The 22,037-nt window shown below is 42.5% G+C and overlaps 1 protein-coding gene across 5 annotated transcripts in view; it reads right to left on the bottom strand.

The window, feature by feature from the left end:
• Nucleotides 1-14,247: 14,247 nt before the first annotated feature.
• ZNF462 (zinc finger protein 462) overlaps nt 14,248-22,037 on the bottom strand; it is a 131,914-nt gene continuing 124,124 nt past the window's right edge. For all 5 annotated transcript variants that reach the window (XM_033123997.1, XM_033123996.1, XM_033123998.1 and 2 more), the window contains exons 11-13: nt 20,522-20,654; nt 16,053-16,176; nt 14,248-14,924 (exon numbers count right to left, since the gene is read on the bottom strand). In XM_033123997.1, the coding sequence (XP_032979888.1) occupies nt 14,717-14,924; nt 16,053-16,176; nt 20,522-20,654 (465 nt within the window). In that variant the 3' untranslated portion in view covers nt 14,248-14,716. The remainder of the gene's footprint in view (nt 14,925-16,052; nt 16,177-20,521; nt 20,655-22,037) is intronic.

The following is a 22,037-nucleotide window of genomic DNA, read 5'->3' as shown; positions in this document are numbered from 1 at the left end:
TGTTCCATTAGGATTTAAGTCCTTATGAGAATAGACACCAGAGAGCTTGCTCACTCTCTCTCTGCCCTCACACACTGAGGAAAGGCCGTGTGAGGACACAGTGAGAAGTAAGCCTCTGCAAACCAGGAAGAAAGCTCCCGACGTCTTTTTCTAGATGCCTTCCTTCTCTCAAGTCAGAACTGCATGGCAGGGTAGGGGCAGGGGGCTCGGGGAGGGGTTGGGAAGTTGTTGGGTGAGCCTGGAATTAGCACAGGGAATAGAGTGAATTGAATATTTAATGTCATTAATTAAGATGTCTGATGATTTCATTTCATAATTTGGAGGGCCTGCCCTGAAGACTTAAGTCTGTAAGCTATTAATACATCTTTCTTTTAGTTAGCTAACAAACGACCACAAAAAATTTAAAAAACTTAAAAAACCACCACAAAACTTAGCGGCTTAAAACAGAAAACATTATATTGATTTATGTAATTCTTTCAAATGGGCTGGGCTCAGCTGGGCAGTTCTTTTACTGGGCTGACTGGAGGGAACGCGCGTGGCTGTTTCTGTTGGTGGGGGCTGGACTCAGTGGGGATGCTGAGATGGCTGGGCCTCCTCTCTTTCCATATAATCTTAGGACCTCTCTTTCTACATGGCCTTTCCATAAGATCTTTCTAGCAAGGTTGCCAGACTCTAACATGGGCCTCAGGGCTCCTCAAAGCACAAACATTGAAGCTAATAGGTCTTGTTAAGGCTTACGCCCCAAACTGGCACAGCATCGCTTTCTCTGAAGTCTGCTGATTAAAGCACATCTCAGGACCAGCCCAGATTCAAAGGAAAGGATTAAACAGAATGGGGTTCATTAAGGGCCACCACTTTAATAGGAGATACAGACGTTTTGCTCCTATCGACCTACACAGTAAGGAAGGACTTTCCAAAAGGACTAACCACGTCTGCTTCTGAGACTCTCTCTTCATACAGCTTAATATTTCTAACTCCATCTTCTGAGCTATATGTCTATTGAGATATAATAGAGCCCTACTCTCTGAGTGCTGCTCTGTCTCTTTCAGGTGACTTTGCATATCTTTTTCAGGAGAAAATTTATTTCTAAGTTCTTGGTAAAATATCTTTTCGCTTTAAGTACTGACAATTATGATTTTAGAGAGCTCTCACACTTGCTATGGCTTAGCCTTCCATGTCTGGGTTTCAGAACTAGCACAGACTTGAACTCCAACTGTTTTCAGAGGTGTTTAGAAGGCTACGAGTATTTGGCAAATGAGCTACGATAAGATTTTCAGTTAACCCAAGTGTTTTCCATGTTGCAGACACACATACTTCCCCATTTCTAATCGACCATGGGAACCTTCTATGGGTTCAGGCTTCTCTAGGACAGTCTAAGCTCATTGCCTCAAGGAAGGCAGGCACAGCCAAAACAAAAGAGAACAAAGGCATTAATTCTCAATCTTGAGTTTCAAAAGAGCCTTTTCAAAGAGTCCTGGCAAAAATAACCCACAAAAACAAAAAACCAGGTTGATAGAAAAGTTTTTTGAGTTTCAAAAGCTTGGTTTTTCTTGTGCCAGAAGTCAGATGCTATGCTATTTACAATAGATTTGGGGAGATTTGCATGGTGATATATAAAAAAATATATGAAGAATATATAAAATATAAAGAAATATATAAAAATTTAAAATATATTTTAAAAGTGAATGCTCTAGTAGAGCCTATAGAGATTCCAGGCGTTGCACTGGCTGTGGGCAGTGGCTGGGTGGGGGGAAGGGGGGTGATCCTAGGGGAAGTAAGAGAGTTACAGTGAGGATCCCTCACAGGGGATCCTGAATGTGGCTCAGCTTCACAAATGTTACAGGTGAGGCTCTCTGAGAGTAAACGATGAGATAAATTCTGAGTGCAAAATGCTTATGAGGAATTGACATATAAAAAAGGAGGGAAAGAAAGCAGAATTGGGCAAAGGCAGAATTTGAACTGGGATGCAAGCCTGACAAATCCTTGGCCAGTAGGGAACTCTGGAGCAAATATTACTCACCAAAGTTGTTCTGTGTTGGATGGAATGGCTGGACCTTTATACCTCCATCTTACTCAATCATCAGATACAAGCTGCTCTGGGAAGGGCATGACCTTAAGTGAGATGGCTTTCCACATCTGGAAGGAGTTGACAGCTGGAACCCACCTGCTGACTGCACTCACTCCCTGAAACTAGACAGCAAGTCCTTCCATGAAGAGGGATCTGGGTAGTAGCATGTCTCCGTGTCTACCACACTTATTCTTTCCTCCCTAAGCTTAATCCCAGGCCAGGAGATGATAGAACACTTGGATAGGTGTGGAAAGCCTGCCAAAAGGACCTGTGCAGAACTTCCCAAGTGCAACCCATGAGAGGCAGCATGGTGGACTAGAAGAAGAGAGGAAATGGCAGCAGGATCCACAGAGTGCTCAACATAGACCCTTCTGTCTTGTACAGCCCCAGACTGTCATGGAGAATTGTCTGGAAGTTTCCTATGTCCCCAAGAGAGTCCAGCAATGGTTGATAGAGGCTCAGACATGGATCACTTGGACCAACTGACACGTGGAATTGATGGTGGGGCGGGGACATCTCAGCTGATAAAAGTGGGATTAACCAAAGGCCACAGAAAACAAAGTTCCTCTTGGTTTATTCCAGCAAGGACAGATGACAGCTATCAACGAGATCCCCCGCCCCTTTTTCTGTCTGGGAGTAGGATTTTATAAAAACCCTCCCCATCCTGCTACCTCCATCATTTTAGATAAATCCCAGGTCAGGAGCAGAAGGAAGAGATGGAGAATAACCACATTGACTAAGTTTAAACTTGAGGTGACAGAGAAAACCCCTAAGTGATTGAGTTTATCTAGAACTAAATAGGTTGAATTTCCTGCCACTAGACAACATGGGGTTTCCAGATAGACACTAAGTTCCATTATGAGAAAAAATATTTAGACTCACTTGTATCATAGACTGAAAATTCATAGTGCTATATTGATGTGAAATGATCAAAGAAGTAATCATTGCTTCAGTCAGTAGCAGAGATAGAAATGTAAACTAATGAAAAGATCCAAGTTTGCTCTTGGACAAGTGTGTCGTACAACTGGGGGTTCTATCTGAAAATCCAGACACTCACAGCCACCACCGGTGCAGTTGTTCTTGGAAGATGATTTCTGTAACTCTACTTGAATATACATATATACACAGGTAATCAAGACCTTAAATTATTTATGGTTTTGCAATACTACTTTTAGGTATCAGTCTTAACACAACAACTAGGTATCGCTCTGACCGCTGTACAAAGAATAGAGAAAGCAGGGACATGGATTAGGAATGGGTCTTAAAAGTTTTCTAAGCAACAAATATTGACCTCTTGCACTTGTATGATGGCAGTAGAGATGGAGGATGTGTAGGAAACTGGGATTTTTTTTTTTAAAGGTAGAGTTAAGATTTGCTGATGAACAAAATGTGTGTGAAGGTCAGGGTATGACTTATAGTTTTTGTTTTGTTTTGTTTTTTTAAAGAATTGACAAGCAGCTGTTTTTGTTTTATTTTTAAATTCTATTGGGGAATATTGGGGAACAGCGTGCTTCTCCAGGGCCCATCAGCTCCAAGTTGTTGTTCTTCTAGTTGTGGAGGGCACAGCCCAGCTCCAAGTCCAGTCATTGTTTTCAATCTTTAGTTGCAGGGGGCACAGCCCACCATCCCATGTGGGAATTGAACCATCAACCTTGTTGTTGAGAGCTCGCACTCTAACCAACTGAGCCATCTGGCTGCCCAGACTTACAGTTTTTGGCTTAAGCAACTGGGTATCTTGGTGACATTTACTAAAAAGGGATAGATCAGAGGAGAAAACAGTTTTGCAGTGAGAGGGTGGAAAGCACGAGATTTATTGTGGCCAAATTGAGTTTCTGATGTTATTAAATATCCACAAGGCTCTGTCTCTTGACATCTAGTTTGGAGCTTGGTGGAAAGGATGGGACTGGAGATATTAATTTGAGAACCATGAGCATAAAAACAGCATCCAAAGCCATGGGACTGGATGAAATCATTTACTGAGTTATTGAATGTAGAGAGAGTGAATCAAGTGGGTGGTAGGACCAAGTGTATGATAAGATTATTACAGATTTTAATTTTCTTCTTTATTGTTTTCTCTGTTTTCCAAGGGGTTCACAATGAAACATATTCCTTTTGCAGTCAGAAATCAAGTAAAATCATAATAAATCTGCTGCTGCCACTCAGAAACACATTGACTCAACTTCCCTGCTCCTTTTCTCAGAAAAAGCATTTCACCTAGGTTGGGCCTCAAAAATATTAATGTGTTTATTTAACTGGGAATCTTAGAGACAGCGTTTGCATGAAAATCATCATCCCCACCTCTTTTGCAGTGCAAATGAGCCAGTCATACGCAGAGCTCTCACCTAAGCTGCCTCTTGCTCCAGATTGGACCTGTGCCTAATTATGTGTTCCTCCTTGAGTTCTGGAGTACGTAATAGCAATGTTTATTTGCCAAGGTTGACAGTGATGACTAGGTCATTTTCCTCTTCATTTTTTTTCCTTTTTAAAGTGAAGGAGAGAGCGCCCTGTCTGTCATGTCACTAACATGGGGATTATCTCTGGTTAGTGAGAGAGAGCTCAGTCAGGAGTCCAGACATTTCAGGAGAATTTGTCAGAAGACCTAGAAGAGCGAGTTGCCATAAGTCATTTGGAAAGACTTTCAGGCAGAGGCTAAAGGGCCTTTTGGCCTGAATACTTATTCGTTCAACTAACATTCCCTCTATCCCTTCAGTGTTCCTGTCCTACTCTGAGCAGAGACAGAAATAAATACAACCCTGTACTCAGGCTCTCAAGGAATGCAAAGTCTAGCGATTGCATTTGAATTCCGTTTGTTAAGAGTCATGAGGAGGGACATGTGGGACAATATAAGGAGTAAGGTTCAGAGTCAAGGCTCCCTGGAAAGGACAATAATAGCTAACATTGATCAAACTGCCAGGCACAGTTCTTCATGCTCTACATGGATTAATTTACTTATTCCTTCCAACAACCTATGAGTTAAGTACCATTATTATGTTCATTTTATGGGAAAAAAGACAAAGCAAAACTGAGGAGCAGAGTAGTTAAGTCTGAGATGAGTATTTAAGGGCAAAGAGGTTGGGGGTGGAGGGAAATGTTCCAAGCAATCGGAGCAGCAGGTAGAAAAGCATGGAGAATCCATAGCGCCTGGAGAAAACTGGGGGGCTGCAGGGTGTTCTTTATGACTGGTGTCTATAATGGAAGGAGGTCTGGGGCGGGGTCCTGGAGGATGGAGCTAGAAGGTCTGAGACGTTTCAAGAAAGGGCATGACAGAATCAGATTTGCCTCCATTCTGGCTGCCTCATGTAGTCTGGTAAGCCTGGAGGACACCAGACAGGAAGTGGTTGTAGGGCTCTTGATAATTAACGAGAGCTAAGCTACAGCTCCTGGAGTGAGTATGGAGAGAGGCAGATGGATTCATGGTGTGGTGTGAAGTGGACGACTGGACCTGGGGATATGTTGAAGGTGAGGGGCTAGTGTGACAGAGTGTCAGCGTCAGTGCCCAGGTTTCTCCTTGGCGGACTGTGTAAATGGTAGTGTTTCCCTGAGACTGGGAGCCCCACGGGAGGAGCAGGTCTAGTATAGACAGATGGTGCATGGGGTTTGTTCTTTGAGGTGACTTGAGCCTGGGTGCCGGGGGAACAGGAGAAACAATGCCCAAGCAAACCAACAGAAAGACAACAAACATATGGATGGAGACCTAAACATGAGAACAAACCCACAACCTCCTCTTAATCTGCCTCTTACCACAAGCTGAATTTTTAGCATTTTCGAGAAAACTTAAGTGGAGGGAGATGTTGAAATAGTCTTACAAGCCAGGGATGGTAAATAGAAATTAGTTGGATAGAACTTGTTATTAGTGTTTTACCGTGTGTTAAAAATGTCACTGATGTTTTGTATCTTTTTAAAGTCTATTTTAGGAAAACTCAAAAAAATATATGTGCATTAGACCTGTTATCGTTCTATTGCTGATGTTGACCCCTTATCCTCCACAGTTCTCTGTAAGATCTTAATTTTTCTAAGCCCCGAATCTCCTGCTAGGCAGTTTTCAGAAGCCCATCCTTTGAAGTAGGGGAGGCAGTGCTTTGTTTATAAACACCCCATATCCCAGATAAAGGAAAGGAGACTCAGAGAGGGTAAGTGATTTTCCCACGGTCCCACTGACAGTCACTAGTGGAGCTGGTGTTCTAAGACAGACCTATCAGATCCCAAAGACCTGTATTACCATCTGCCCTCACCACCTCCCTGAGAAGTAGTTTGGGTAGATTAGAGGACACAGGCTTGGGGGAAAGGGCTGTAATTCTTTAATTGTATCCAAGGAGAGACTCTGGTTCTTGCAAATGAATGAGAACTAAAGAGGCTGGGTCATAAGGAAGACAAAAGCAGTACATCTGCTAAGCACTTCTCCAGAGTCAAGGAAATGGCGTGAGATGGGGAGACATGGCTACTGCCTGCAAAACTCTCGAAACTCTTTTAGGTGGATGGAGAAGTTTATCATTATCATTTCTAAGTAAGAGGACCTTTGAGGAGTAGAAGCATCGTATTGGAAAAGACCCAGTTGTGCCTAGGTTTGTGAGAGGTTCCTGAAGCAGAGGACATTCCAGTGTCAGGACAACCACCACAGGAGCCCCAGCTTCTTCCTACTTTGTCGGTGGACTTCCCCACTGGAACACTCCTGGGAGCATCAGGCCACGCTCTCATTTTTAGTATGTATAATTATTTAGCTTAAGTGTTTAGTATTCACCAAATAATTATTCAGCACCTACGTACGGGGTACTGCTGGTTGGATAGCCAACATTTAGTCCCCTTTTCCTCCTTCCTAATTGAACTCAGATTTTTCCCTCATCCCATTCCTATTCCAGATGGAAATCATGATTAGTGATTACTAAGATGATGATGGTGATTACTGGACAAAGGTCCAGGGCTACCATGTGTGGGCCAACCTAAGGTGACCCAATCAGATTACAAGGAAGGTTTTTCTTCTAGATGCGAATAAAGCACAGAGCACTGAGGCACTGATACAGGTAAAGTGTGTAGCACACTCACTGCTCAATTGATATTAACTGTCATCATCGTCATAGTTTTTTGAAACCTCTTTAGTTTTTAAAAAATTCTTTAATGATTTGGCAACTTGGTTTCCAAGGGCTCTCAAAGTGTGATGTAGAAACCAGTTAGGATCTTCCAGCATCTTTGCCAATCGTAAGCAAGAGTCATGTAGTGCTTATGTTTAAACCAGGGCAGTGACCATATTTCCATGCTCATAGTATCACGGGAAGCCGAAGAGAGCCTCTTCCCTCAACAAGCATGCATTTCACACTCTGTGGCCCTCCTCTGGTCCAGATTCTGCCTTATCTCGTTGCGTTTCCACAGTAGGTACCAGTATTCTCCATTTTATGAAGCAACCAAGGTAGAGAAAGACTAAATAGCCTGTCTAAGGTTTTAAAGTGAATAAGAAGAGAACTGGAAACTAAAACTGAGCTCTCTTTGAGCCCAGAGCCCATTCTGTCAGCTAAATATCTTCTGTTGCTACACATTTTGTCTGAAGAAACCAAGCCCTTTACATTTTCACAGGGCTCAGCCAGAGAAAAATCAGTAGGTGTAGATTCAGTGTTCACATAGCAAGTGCCTACGATGGGCTAAACATGTCACATTGTCTCTAATCTGTTTTCATCTTAAGTCGCTTTAAGAAAGAGACCTCACTATCCCTTCCCTACAGATGCGGAAACAAAGCTTCCAAGTCTGTCAAGAGTTAACTACAATGAGAAGGATGATGATGGATTTTATCAGTCGGGCACAGACTATGGGAGAGACTCTATACTAAGTTCTTTACGTATTTAATCCTCATATCACTTATGACTAGGTACTTTTATCCTCAATTACACAGATGAGGAAACTGAGGGAAGTTAATTGCCCAAGGCCACACAGTAATTGGAGGAGTCAAGATTTGAAATGAGACAGCCTGGCTGCAGACTCTGCTTTTAGCCAGCTATGCTATATTTATGTACCGTCTACACTCATGAAATGGAATAAAAATTTGGTCACGCTCTTCAAATTCCAAGTTCCTATAACCTTCCTCCTGCGCCACGATGCCTCTGACATTTCGGCATCTGGGTTAGCACCAGAAAGTCCACTGGGGTAGTGTCTCTTCCCTGACCCAAATCTGAAAAGGAAGTGAGTGACCATAGACCCAGACCCACACGATTCAGAAGAGGTTTCTCTCTTTTCCCCTATTTGCCCTTTAATGGCTCGCCCTCACACCACGTTTGGGCCTCAATGACTAACCCTTAAGCAGCATCTCCCCTTCCAAAATGTCCAGCAGCCTTCAGGCTGGTGTCATGTCGGAGACAGAAGGACACAGAGAGCCAGGGCTTCCTATTGGATAGGCTACTGAGAGCCAGAGTCCTGGGGAGATGTGGATGCGCCCAGGCGGGTAGCTGCAGTCTTTCGAACAGCCCTCTGGAGTAGGTTCTTTCAGCTTCAGGAAAAGGTCAGAATTGCAATCTTGTGTTTTCACACATCTTAAATGGATTTCAGAGGCACTGGCGCTGCCCCTGCTCCTCTCTTTAAACAATGTGGTTAAGCTGCTGTAGCGTAGCTAGAGGCTGCATTCCTCCTGCACTGTGATGTGCTTTTTGGAAGTCATGCATGCAGTTAGCTAAACCAAACTAAGCTGTTCATTAATGGGAGCAAACTCAGGAGAGAAATTGTGAATAGAAACAAGGCAAGTTTGCTTTCCACTCCTAATTCGAGAAGCCGGATAATTAAGTGGGCGGAGAAAGGAAGTGTCCCTTCTGATTCCATGAGCTGTGTCTCTCTCTCTCTCTCTCTCTCTCTCTCTCTCTCTCTTTCTCTCTCTCTCTCTCTCTCTCGTTAGAGTGTGTGTATGTGGGTGTTGTGAGGGAAGTCCTAACAAAAGATTTATTGCCCCGGACCCAGGAAATCAGCTTTTCCTGTCATATGGAGACCATAGTAATAACTGTTTCCAGTTCTGTTCAGCTTCCCTGTCCCCTCCACTTACTCCTCTACAGGGCCCTCAGCAGCAGCTCCAAATCTTAACCTCTCTGCTGACTCATCCCCCACCTCTCACGTTGGATTCCACCTCAAAGACAAGGTTCATCAGCCTGAACTCAGTCACCCCTTGCAATTGCACACAGAGAGCCCGTTCCCTTTCCTCTTACTTTCCCTCTCCAGGACAAAAGGATCCCTCTTCATCTGCAAAGCCAATTGCTCTATTGTGTCCTGGATCCCAGTATGAGTTTGCTTGTCAGTTACCCTGCTGCTGCCACGGCTTCTTCCCTCCAGTGTAACAAACATCCAAATCACTCGTGTTCTGGAAAGTGTTGCCTCCACTCTGCCTCTCAAGATACCCTCCCCTCACCTTTGCCTGCTTGCTTTTGCATCTTGTCGTCTAATCCCACTTGTCACAGTCACATATCTCCACTGCCATCATGGCCATTTCTGGCTTCTTCTCCTTCATATTCTGCAGCTGGTCACCACTGATGTCTAATTATCAGACCCAGTGAAACTCCCTACCCATTTCCTTTTCACCTCTGGGCAGGAGAGGAGGACGGTGGCTGAAGTAACCTCTTGAGAGGGAGCTGGTGTTCAGTAGTCTGACATGTCTTCAGAGAGAGCGCCTGGAGTTTCAAAGACATTTTTCATCTACCAGACTGCATATTTTTAGATACTTAGATATTTTAAAAAGCAATCTCAAGCTCCGAAAGAAAATGTAACATTGATGCCAAATCAGATCACTAACACTTGGTATCAACAGGAATATATTTGAATTTAAAAAGGCTAGCTGCATCTGACAGCAGTGTCTCAGCTACTTAAAGTCTGAGTCGGAGTGAGGAGTGGCAAAGAAAAGTCTCCAATAAATGTTTATGAAGACGGGATAGGTGATAAGTAGGGTGACTGTCCATATCCTGTGACATGTAGGAAATCAGGGAAGGCTTCACGTCCAAAGTTATATTTAGGCTGAGTCTTGAAGGGCAGGTAATTTCCGGCGAAGAAAAGGAGTTCAACATTGAAGGCAGAGGGAACGGCATGTGCATGGTAGAGCATTTGGAAAAGAACAGACATTTTCAGGAAATGATGAACATAGTACTTCAAATCACCTTACGGTCTCTTATGAAGGAGTGCTGTCCCCTATGCCACCCCTGGCCCTGAAATCTGGAGAGCTGCAAGAAAAGTGAGGCTCTTACAGTAAGTGTTGTTAAGCTCAGGGCTGAAGAGTCACCCTGTGTATGAACAACCAATTTCTCATGTGCCTCCCTAAATCAAATGTGTGCGTGTAGATGGACAGAAAAAATGCATTCACAATCAAGGCCACCTTTCCCCAGGGTTGGCAGCATCAGCACAGAGGTGGAGGCAAAGCCTCACAAAGGGAAGTTAAGGGTTCAGCAAGCCCCAACACCTTCACTTGTCGTTTCTCCCACATTGCATCTATCCTGTTTGTCTGGAGACAGGTGCCGCGTCTCATTGTTATACACTGGCGAGCATCAAACAGTTGCTCGAAAATAGTGGTTAAGTAGATGGGTAACGAGACCAGCATCCTGCACTTTTTTAAAAAACAGAGGGTTTCTATCTGCCCTACTGTTTCCAAAGCAACACCTTCTGGGAGTTCCTGATTGTGGTAGAGGTGGCCAGCTCGTGTCCTTCTTGGGCACATTGGTAGACAAGACAAGACCACACATTTCCCAGCCCTCTCATGGGTAGGTGGGGCTCTGGAACCAGATCTAGCCCATGAAGCAAGGCAGGAAGTGATGTGTACTACTTCCTGGATGAGACATTTGAGTTGGGCAGACCACCTCCAAGCTCTCATCAATAACCCTGGAACTCATTTTTGAGATCAAATGGAGGAGCTTGGATTCTTCAATCACCAGATGACAGGGCACCCCCTTCCCCTCCCCAACGAGCGCTTGCGCGCGCGCACACACAGACACACACACACTTACTTGGAATTTGTAAGAATTAAACCTCTATTGTGCTAAGGGTTTGCTTTGTTGCAGCCTTACCATGACTAATACATGTATCAGAAAATTCTACTTCCTCTCCATAAGACAGAGTGGGAGTATGGATTAGACATGAACTCAATAAAAACATTGCTCATTAAATATTTGATGGAGGCCATGAGGGAATAGCTACGCTTTGCAATAGACAAGTTCTCGTCACTTTCTCTTCTTTAGAAAAACATACAGAACAAACTTCTCAATCTGTAATTCTAGAAAATGTGGAGTTAGCAATCAAACATTTGATAATAATGTTACTAATAATGTGATTCTTGGTCATTTTTTGTCTTGCTTACCAGGAAGCTCAGAGACAAATATGTGGCTTCTGTATAGCCTCATGGAATGCATTTTGCTAATTCCCTTCTTTGCTACTCAGTTATCCCTTTGCTACTCAGTCCTCCTTTTCCCTTTGGGTCCTGATTTATTTGTTTTCTCTAATTGTGTTCTGCATTCATGTAAGTAAAACTTCCCTTTGTGAAGGGGATAAAAAAGAGGAAGGGTGAGAACCAAATTTTTAGAATGAGCTCAGGACACATGATCCATTTGTTTCCTAACACTGAAGGAAGTCGATCAGCTCTGAGTTTAATTTAACAATCAGTGCTGTTAATTTTACTTTACTCTTCTTTTAGGTTTCATGACTGTCACGTTTTCCTTTGATTTACAACAAGGTAGCTCAAAAAATAACTTCATGGTAATTCCTGGTGCAGAATGCACAGTAATAGTTTGAGGCAGTGGTTGTGACTTGAAGTTAAAAATAACCGTGCACATGGATTCAGGGTCCCCAGATGACTGGGACTTCCTCCTTCTGAAGCTTCCTACACCACTGTCTACGTATATTTGATGAAAAACATTCCCTCCATGAAATTTCCCCAGTTGCTGATAAATATCTGATATAGAAATATTAACATTTCTAAATCACAGCTCACACGTCACCTTAATTTCATCTTTGCTTTCCATATCTGTGTCGATTCAATGGCCTGAAGTATCTCGTGTATATGCATTGAAAGGCAACACTATGTTATTTCTACATTTATCTGTAGTTATATCTATAAATGATCTACAACAGATGCACATAGACACATGTGAAAAAAATTCTTTATTAATTTCTCACATTTCATTACAAAATGTATGTTGCAAACAACTTGAATAACCTACTTGTGTGTTTTTTGTTGTTTTTTAAACCCTTGGCTTCAAGAACTCAGGATCCCCTATCTTTTATCAAGTATGGGGAAACACTGATTATTGGAGTCAATAGGTTATCATTTTGCTATTTATTTTCTTCTCTCAAGCTCTGAAAAAAAAATGTCCTCTGTATAAATTAAACAAAAAAAAAGTTGTAAATTCTATGTCATTACAGTCAACAGAATTATAATAATGCATCCAAAATGTGCGGCCACAAAATATCAGGTATATGTTTGAAAAAAGAAAAAAAATGACATTCTAGCCTTGTTAAAAGGATAATGGTCCCATATTTTTATTAACAGGTTAGCAAAACAAAATCCAATGGATTACAATATTTACATGTTATTTGAAAAATAAAGTAGTGATAAAAGCATGTCACAATTATTTTCTTTTTTTTCTTTTCTTTTTCTTTCTTTCCTTTTTTCTTTTTTTTTTTGTTTGTTTTTTTTTTGGTAATCATTACAAACACCCAATCCAGGTATGGAACTGTTTAATACATTTGAAATGAGGCCAATTAAAAACAAATATGGACACAAAATGAATCTTTGTTTAGATAGTTCACACTTTCCCCATTTTCTGGTTTCCACATGATGGCCCTCATCCCTAAAAAAAAAAAAAATTAAATTAAAATAAATGCCCTACAAATAAAAATTCTTAACAGCAAGAAAATAAAAGAAGAACATGCTTTTCAAGTAAGCACTTATTCCACAAATGCAATTATCTTTCCATGGATTTTATTTGAAGCTGTGTGGGACACTGTCATCTCAGCAATTCCCTTTCCCTTGCTTCCCTCCCCCTCCCTCAACCCTTCCAAGTAAAAAAAAAAACAAAACATGAAAACCAAAGGACTCACTCACACAGGCACTCACACACACACATGAAAACACACGCACATAAGAACACACGCACACAGGCTTCTAAAACCTAGGCTTCAAGGAAAGTTCTTTTCTACATTTTGGAACGAAACCCTCTGTTCACAATCAGAACATATTATAAATGTAGACTTCGATATAGTCTAAGCTGCTCCCTCCTGAAAAAGCTAATATGGGGAAACAGAGCAGCTGGCAGCTAGATTTAAAAAAAAAAAAAAAAAAAAAAGTTCTCCAGGCTCCTTGTAGGATATAAGTATTTCTTGTCCACTCTCACCAAAGGGATGGGATTGCTTTATCCCCCAAATTAAACGAGAACCCCCCCACAAAACACAACGCAAACAAAAACAGAACACAGATTTTAAATCACACACAAAATCCAGCCCATCCTAACAGAAATTATTTGTGTGAGACGGATAATGTGTTAATTTGACAAGCAACAAAAGGGTGAAGAGGACTTCCTCGTCTGGCCCACAAGCTGCATAGCTGTGCCGAAAAGTTTGGTTCTTTAGTTAAATAAAAAAAAGAAAGTTAATATCTTTGTTATTTCCATGTTTAAAATAAAAACATTCCTATTCACAAAAAACTAAATCTCCTTTGCCCCCAAATTAAAACAGTAACAACACACACAAAAAAACAATTTATATGAAAAACTGAATTGTGCTGTGTTTGTAACACTCAAATTGATAGAAAATAAACATGTGGCAAACAAAACTCCACAGTCACCTTAAAATTAGCTCGTATGAATCTACCAAATTCTAAATTATAGTTGAACACTAATAAACAGCTTACCTGGAATAAAGGATGACAATTCACAAACAGTTATCTAATAATTAAAGTCTGTTTCTTTTTTTTGTTTTGTTTTTTACTAAAATAATTAAAAAAATCACAGTATTTTAAGAAATAAAACCCACATGGGGATTTTAAGCACAATTTGTGTTCCTTTCTTTAAAACTCTTTTTTTTTTCTCCATTCACCATCTTGCCCAGCAGTTCTCTCTACATTTAACCACGACGACAGGTAGTACTGACAAATGCAGAGAAATCCCTTGGTTAAGTTTGAGGTACTAGGAAACAGGTGACTGTTTTATGCAAAGCAGTTTTTTCTTTTCTGTTTTTGTTTTTTTTGTTTTGTTTTTTTCCCCAAAGCGGCTGCAGTTAGGTCTTGAAAAAGCTTAAGGTATTAAAACTAGAAAAACGCACCGAAAGTTGTGCGTCAAAAAGTTGTTCCCCTAAGAAGTCTTCTACTGTCACGGAGTTTCTGTTTCCACATCCTGTCCAAGACCACCACAGAGCACACCGTGCGCATGGGAGGTACTTTCATGTTCCGTAACAAATGAAGCTTCCATGATGAAGATCCGGAAGAAAAGATGTAGTGATGGAAAAGGAGCCACATATTCCAACCATTTAAATAACTTTAATTTACATACTCACTCACACAGGTACCAGTGCTTTGAAAATAGATTGTTCAGTCCTAAAAAGCAGCTTTGTTCTGTCTTCTCTTTTCTGTCCCCAACTTCTCAGCCCAAGCTGGCCCTCCCACTTTTTCATCATGGTTCAAGTAAGGTGTGATTAAGAATTTTACCAAAACACTTATTCTTTTTTGGCCTCTGCATTCTCCAGGAGAGATTTGTCAGCAGCTACTACACAGATGGCTACTGTCTCATTCTTTAGGGAAAAGTCTATCCCAATTGCCTCGTCATCTTCCTTTTCCTCTATAGAGGGCACCTTAATACTGTCCTCCACACTCTCTTTCAGGTGGATTTCTTCTCTGCTCATCTGTTTGGTGTCATTCAACGCCCTGGAAAAACATGGATGGTAGAGACAGATGAATATACATATATTTTCCTAATTAAACGACAAGAAAAGAGTCACGTCCTTATTTCCCTGATCCTAAAAAGGCCTTGGGGTTTCCCTGGAACAAATGCCACAAATGTATGACTACACTGTGAATGATTTATCCTTGCTACCTGTTATGCTTAGGTCAAGTATTTCTGGTATCATATCAAAGATCTGAACCTACAAAAATATCCATTATTATACTATGCTTGGATGACATCATGCTTTGTTTCTAGATGAACATAGTTGGTTTATGTTCCCTCCTCGGGGAACAGTGTTAAGTCATAACTGGTAATAGCAAGAATTGTCTTATGCTCAAACTCATCAGTGGAACGCCGAAGCCAGGAGATTGGCTACTTATTTAGATTAAAAGAGCAACTCAGATATTCAAGACGTAATGACAGGTCCAGAGACAAATCAGAGAAACAAAAAGCAAAAACCTGAAGATGGAACCCATGCCATGGGAAGCTTACATATGTTCTCTGAAGTTTGGATGCTTCAGGTTTCAGGGGCATTTACTGCTGAAAGGACCAACTTGTAGGTTCTGTGTTTGGTGGACTAAGAGCATTTTGTGGAAGGGACGATTTTATATTCAAGGATCTTATAAGTGTTTTACAGGTATGCTCCCACCTACCTGGGAGGCAGGCAGAAGCTGGCTCTGTCCCCGAGGCAGAGCATTGAAGGCACCAAGAGGTGCGTGGGAATGTTCAAGGCCACTCAAGGAATGAGGCATCAGAGGCAGGAGCAGAAGCCAGATCTTTTGACCCCGGTCCACGCTCTATCAGAGAATGTCATGCTAATGAAAGCTGAAGGGACACTGGCTGGAGAAAGTGCAAAACTTCTACGCGAGGGAGGGTTTGAGCAGGAGTTGTCATTCGTAAAGATGATTTTTCATTTGACTTGTGTCTGGGTGACGATTTTCAAAACCAACAGAAACGGAGAAACCTAGTTCCTGACAACTGCCTCTCCTCCCATGCCCAGAAATGTGACAGAGGGGTCTGGGTATCATCAGGGGAACCAAAAAAAAGAACCTGGTCTCCCTGCCACCTCTCACTTGGGGCAAAAGCATTCTTGGGATAGCGCAACTTACATGCCATGTCTCAGCACGTGCCTTTCCCACTCAGAGCCCTGTGAAAACGCCCGTCCGCAAAATTCACATGGAAAACGCTTCTCAGGGTTAATAGCAGCCCCATGGTCAGAAAATCTCATTAGATCTGTAAGGAGAAAACAGAAACGTTACCTGTGTGCTGTGGGAATAGGCAGAAGAGATAAGTCAACATTCATCAGGAAACCTGCTCTCCTTCCTTCACTTGAAAATCCATTCATGAAAGCAATTTCCAGATCCCTTATTCTTTCTCCTATCTGGCTTTTCACCAAAGGGTATTTCAAGAATCGCTCCCGTTTCCCAGGCCCCAAGCGTCCCCATTCCACCTCACTTGCCCAGCTGCTTCTATTACAAATAATCTGGGTCTTTCTTGCCTGAAGAACGCCTTCTGCCCATTCCAGTGGTGTCTCTCAGCTTTGATTCCTACTGAATCTCTCCCTCCTGTGATGTTCTATCAGTGGCTCACAGTTTAGCACCTATTCGTTTTCTGTTTGACAGAGGTTTATCTTTGCTCACTAAAAAGAACACAGACAACTGAAAACCCCGAACTGGGTTATGCACCGGTAGACCTCAGGATTCCGACTCCTTCCGAGTGAGAATGCCTTCCTGACTCACAACTTGTGGTCATCTGTCATGGATATCATAATCAACAGCTCCCAGGGTGGCTACAAGCTCTGCATGGGAGCCACAAGCAAAGAATCTAGCACGAACGTGAATCCTGGACAATGGGGAGGCCAGTGTGCGAAAGCATGTCCTCAGCTAACCAGGGAGCCTGGCCAGCTGCCTGGCATCTACTCCTCCATTGGTGGAATTCATGAATGTGGGGATATACAGACAGCTCTGGACAGGTGTGTTGCAAACATCAAATATTGATTGTCGTTGTTTGTCTCCTCCACGGTTCTGGGCACATGTGAGAGGTCTGACAAACGTGGATTGGCTGGCTAATTGCTTATAGGCTACTCCTCCTGGCAAACTCAAAGATGAGAGCTCACACAGCCTTTGTGTGATCCTGAGTCCCAAGCCCATATGTCTTTCATTATACCACAGAGGGCCAAGTCTTCCTGTGGGTTATAAACCACAGCACCTAGACAGCTCTGCAGCCACGTTGCAAAATGAGGGCAGTGCACAGGGAAATGGGGATCGTCTCCACTATTTGATCAGTCTGTGCCTGTGCATACACGATGTTACAGGAAGACGTCTCCTGGTTGAAATAGTCCATCTAATAAAATCCTCAGGATGACGTTAACAGGATAGGTACCTCTATGCTGCCTTAATCTTCAGCACAAAAAGCTATGTGAACGGGGCCAGTTTTAACAAAAGATGAAACATTTTCTCACAAATTAAGAAGATCACCACACAAGCCATTAAAAATAATTGCACAGACTATCTTCCTTGATTCTTTTCATTGGAAATGAGACAGCACCATCTGCTCTGCGCATTAATTCCTTAGCAGGGATTATCTTGGGCAAGAAATCAACAGAATGCCTTCCTGACTCCTCCCAACTGCATAATGAGAGGGGGTGGGGAGGATTCTGCTTGGGTTAATTTTGATTTTTTTCATGCCTGGTTTCTTCTCTTTCAAATTCCCTCTGGGCTTTCTAGGCAGGACCTGCAGTGTGGCCACAGTCAGCCCTCTCTCCAGTTCTCGTGTTGGGGAAGGATGCTGAGCATGGGGTAACCACAAGGATGTGAGCCCCCCAGAACTGAGTGCGCCTGCTGGAAGTCTTACATTGCCAACGAGGGGCATGCTCCTGGCACATTTGCTCCTTTGCCCTTAGGAAACATGAAACCAGTCATCTATTCTTTCCAATGGCTCATGCTGTTTCATCCTCAAAGGAAGAGGCCAATCATTACGTGTCACACATCAAATAGCTCTCCATCAGCCCTGAGAGCCTGGCGAAAGCCACCTCCCACTCTCTACTCCTAGAAGACAGACCGTCTGGCAAAAACACCCCGAGGCTATTGTGTGTCGTTTCTTCTTGTTGGCAAGAATATACCTAGATGGTGGCAAATTGATTCAAACGAGATGAGACAAAGGAGGCTGTTCTTTCAAGGATTGGCGAGGGGGACCGGAAGCTTTCGGCTTATGATTCCCGTTAACATTACTAGAAGTTACTCATGTAAATCCCTCACCCTGAGAGAGGAATACATGCTTCTCCGCCCCAAGACTTTTTTCCCCCATGTGGTTAAGGCTCGTGAATGTGATGCTACTTGCCAGTGAGAAGCGATCAGACACCATGAAGCTCTTTCCAGTCAAACGGAGCTGGTCTGATGCCACAGTGTTCGTGCAAAGGGGGGTGGCCACGCCGGGCAAGCAAGGAAATTTGCCTGGTGCCCCACACATCTAACTGCCATCTTTTTTCTTCTGATTTTCTATGCTTTTATTTTGGAGGAGTCACAGGGGAGGGGAGGACTAAAGGGGTTCTCGCCTCTGCAATGCTTATATGCCTCTAAAATCACGTGTGGTCAGCTTTAGACATTAAAAAGGCATAGAAGCCAAGGAAGAATAATTGAAATCCTGAAGAGGAACAGCAGGACACAGAGCATCAAGAAACAATAAGAGCCTCTCTACCCTGTGTCAAAAGCACCTTCTTCCTCTGGTAACAGAGCACAGACGTTAAAGAATTCATCACCAAGAACATATTTGTGAAACGTTAACAAAAATGAAAATGAAAAACCATGATTTTCAGATCACAGCCAGTTTCCTTGTAAGAATGGATGACCATGGCTCCTTAAAGTTGTAACTTGACAACGACAGTCAACCTATTTGGTGAAGAAGTTTCATTTGTCCATTTCTTTTTCAGGCTGACCACGGGCACCCTGGCACAGCTTGGCTGGCAGTCATCTTAGCTGGGAATTCAGGGGCCAACCTGGAAACCTACTTTGCAAACCTGTGGTGTACTGCTGTGGTGGGGGTGGGAAAGAGGGCAGGGGCAGATCAAAAAAAAGAACAGGGAGAGAGGGAAAAGGCCAGCTAATGGGCTTTCTTAGGCTTGCGGACTGAGCAAGCAGGAAAAACAAAGATATTCTGCAAAAGTGCACCTTTGAGTGAGGCCCTAGCGCCACTGAAGTGACACAATTCAGGGTCAGGTTTCCTTCAGGGAACGTTTCACTGACAAAGGGTTGCGGAAATGGTACATAGTGTAAAAGGGATCCTGCCTTTGGAGCCAAAAGACTAACTTTAACCTCCAGGGTTTTTTTTTTGTTTTTGTTTTGTTTTTTTAAACTTTGAATAAGCTCTTAAATTTTCTGGCCTTTTATTTCCCCATTTGTTAAATAACAATAATACCACCTACATTGCAGGGTTATCATTTATTAGGTGGTTACTATGTTTCAGGAACTAGGTAATATCTTGTGTGTTATCTCACTTAAAATTTACACAACCTTCGTAAAGGAGGAAGGTGATATTATTATTATTATTATTATTATTATTATTATTATTATTACTAAATGCACATGGAGTTAAAATAATTTACCAATTTAGCTAGTAAGTAATGGAACGGGAGCCAAATTCAGGCAGGCCAACTGTGGAACCCTCTACAGTACATAAGATTAAAGAATAAAGTTATCTAGAAACTACCAATACTAGGCCTAGCATGTGATGACGCTCAAAAGCAGCAACTAATCCCATTTTTCTCATCACCAGGATGACATCTGTAGTGCTTATTTCTCATGTTTATGTTGTCTGTGTGTTTTTGATAAATCTGCAATAACTCAAGTAACACAGACCAACGTATATGCTTCTATGCACTGTCTTGGCATTGCCACAATATTCTCTTTTGAACAATACATAAAACCAACTCTAGATCACATAAATGTATAACCTAATATACTTTTGAAAACCTTCATTTTGAAAACAATTACAGACCAAGAGGAAGTTGAAAAAATAGTACAAACATTCCATGAGACCTTCCCCTGCATCCCCTGTAAGTACACAGCTACATGAAAGCTGTTGGTCTCTTTCTCCCTCTTTACAACACAAAAACAGCAACAAAGAGATTAAGAAAAGAGCCACACGGAGGACTCAGGGCTCCTCCCCCATAACCTCAGCAGTGTATGCCCCAGAAGCAGCAATTTTAAATACGCGTTCACTTGGAAGCTCCTTTACGTTCCTCCATAGCTTTATAGTGTCATCCATTTTGTTGTCTGCCAGTCCTTATTGTAAAGATTCCCTAGACACCAGTTTTCCTTATTAAAAACAAATCACCGCTATATGTTTTTAATAAACAAATGGCTCCAGTTAGAGAGAAAATGCCTGTTTTCCTTGGAGTTTCTATAGCTGGTAATAGTTTACAAAGACATGACTCCTGACATGTTTCTTAAGTTAGTCTGTTCTGCTACTTAACCGAGAAGGATCATTCCTTCTGTTGCTCAACAACCTCTGCCTCCCTTCTGTCTCCCCATGGACGTGCTGGCTGCCATCTGGGGCTCGGGGCGGCAGGGATGAGACTAACCTCTGTCATCAGCCTTGCTGTTCATTTCTTCTTCTTTGTCCTCGTCATCGCTGCTGGAGCTCTCCATCTTTTCCTTCATCTGCTCCAACTGATCCAAGTTAACCCGTCCAACCAGCTCAAAGTTACGGCTTACCTGAAAAAGGCCCAAACGAATGATGGAACAATGAACTACAGCCTGAATGCAGCTCGCCCTGGCGGAGAGCTCTTGCCAACCTCACTTTCCTGTGACTGTGTTTTTGGAACGAGGACCAAAAACATCAGTGCCTAAGAGGTCCTTTTCTTCACTGACCTTTCCAGAGGTGGATCCATCCTCGGCTCCCACATTCCACCATGTTCCATGGAACGGTCAACATTGGACCTTCCTTACCAAGCTTAGTAAGAAACGTGAGCTACAGTCAACAGGAAATCAGAAGTATCATGAATCCTGGGGCATCGAGTAGGTGTCTAATAAGCAGTTTTTGAGTTGAATTCAAAGGGGTAACTTTTGTAAACTACCCTAGTTCCAGATACTTCTGGAAGTGAAGAGGCTTTGTAAGTATCCTAAAAACTAGCGGTGCGAGTAACGACCTTTTTCTCCATGATACTATCAACCCGGAGGGCTGTGGGCTGTCTCAGCAAAGGCCAGATGACAACTATTTGAACTATTAGGTCAATCTAATAAACAGTGATGGCTACTCCTCTGTGGAAGGCACTGTGTTCCCCGTTGGGGGCCAGGAGAGGGACCCACAAAGATGAATGAGACCCGGTTTGGGCCTCCAGAGGCTCACAGTATAGTTGAGCAGAGAAGACAGAGATCATTCATTAGATTCCAAGGCAGATTTCCAAAGCTGCTGCAGTAGAGAGTGTAATGAGGGCTCAGAAGAGGACGAGGGGAATCGATAAGACAATTCAAGAATATTCTCTAGGACAGAGATTTGCTGAGCACCACTGATTCCATATGCCTGGCAGATGGGGACATCATCATCAACTGTGACAAATGTGAGAGAGAGACTCCGAGTATCAGGGCCAACAGACAAGCCCTGTGAAAGGCTTAATATTGTCCCAATGTCATGGTAAGAGGTAGGAAGCATTTAAAAGGAGGAAGAACACTCAGGATAAAAGCTCTTTTAAAACAAGAGAGACAATACATTGATCGAACTATAATAATGAAGTCCATGAATTCAGTTACTTCGAAAACTCAACACGAGGGTGGAAAAGATGTCTGCCTCAAGCTCAATGCTAAACACTCAGGGAAGGCAAGTTCTTGTTTTGCTCATTAAAAAACGTTTTAAAAATGGATAGACTAAGGTAAGGAGGAGGAGGAAGAAGAGGAGGAGGAAGAAGCATTCTGAATCTTTATTTCTCCTTCCTCCCCTCTAAGAGTTCACAGTAACAGTCTCTGCCTTTGCTGGTAGCACCTTCCTAACTAGGGATTTTTCCGCTATGCCTTACTCCTACGGACCTCTGTGAATTTTTATGATATAAAAGCCAGCTCTGTACTAGGAATTGCAGCCCCTGCTTCTCAAGGAGCTCATGG

The sequence above is a fragment of the Rhinolophus ferrumequinum genome, chromosome 12 (genome assembly GCF_004115265.2).
Source record: "Rhinolophus ferrumequinum isolate MPI-CBG mRhiFer1 chromosome 12, mRhiFer1_v1.p, whole genome shotgun sequence".
Classification (NCBI taxonomy): domain Eukaryota; kingdom Metazoa; phylum Chordata; class Mammalia; order Chiroptera; family Rhinolophidae; genus Rhinolophus; species Rhinolophus ferrumequinum.
Note: the sequence above shows the minus strand (reverse complement) of the source record. Positions and strands in the feature narration are given on the sequence as shown.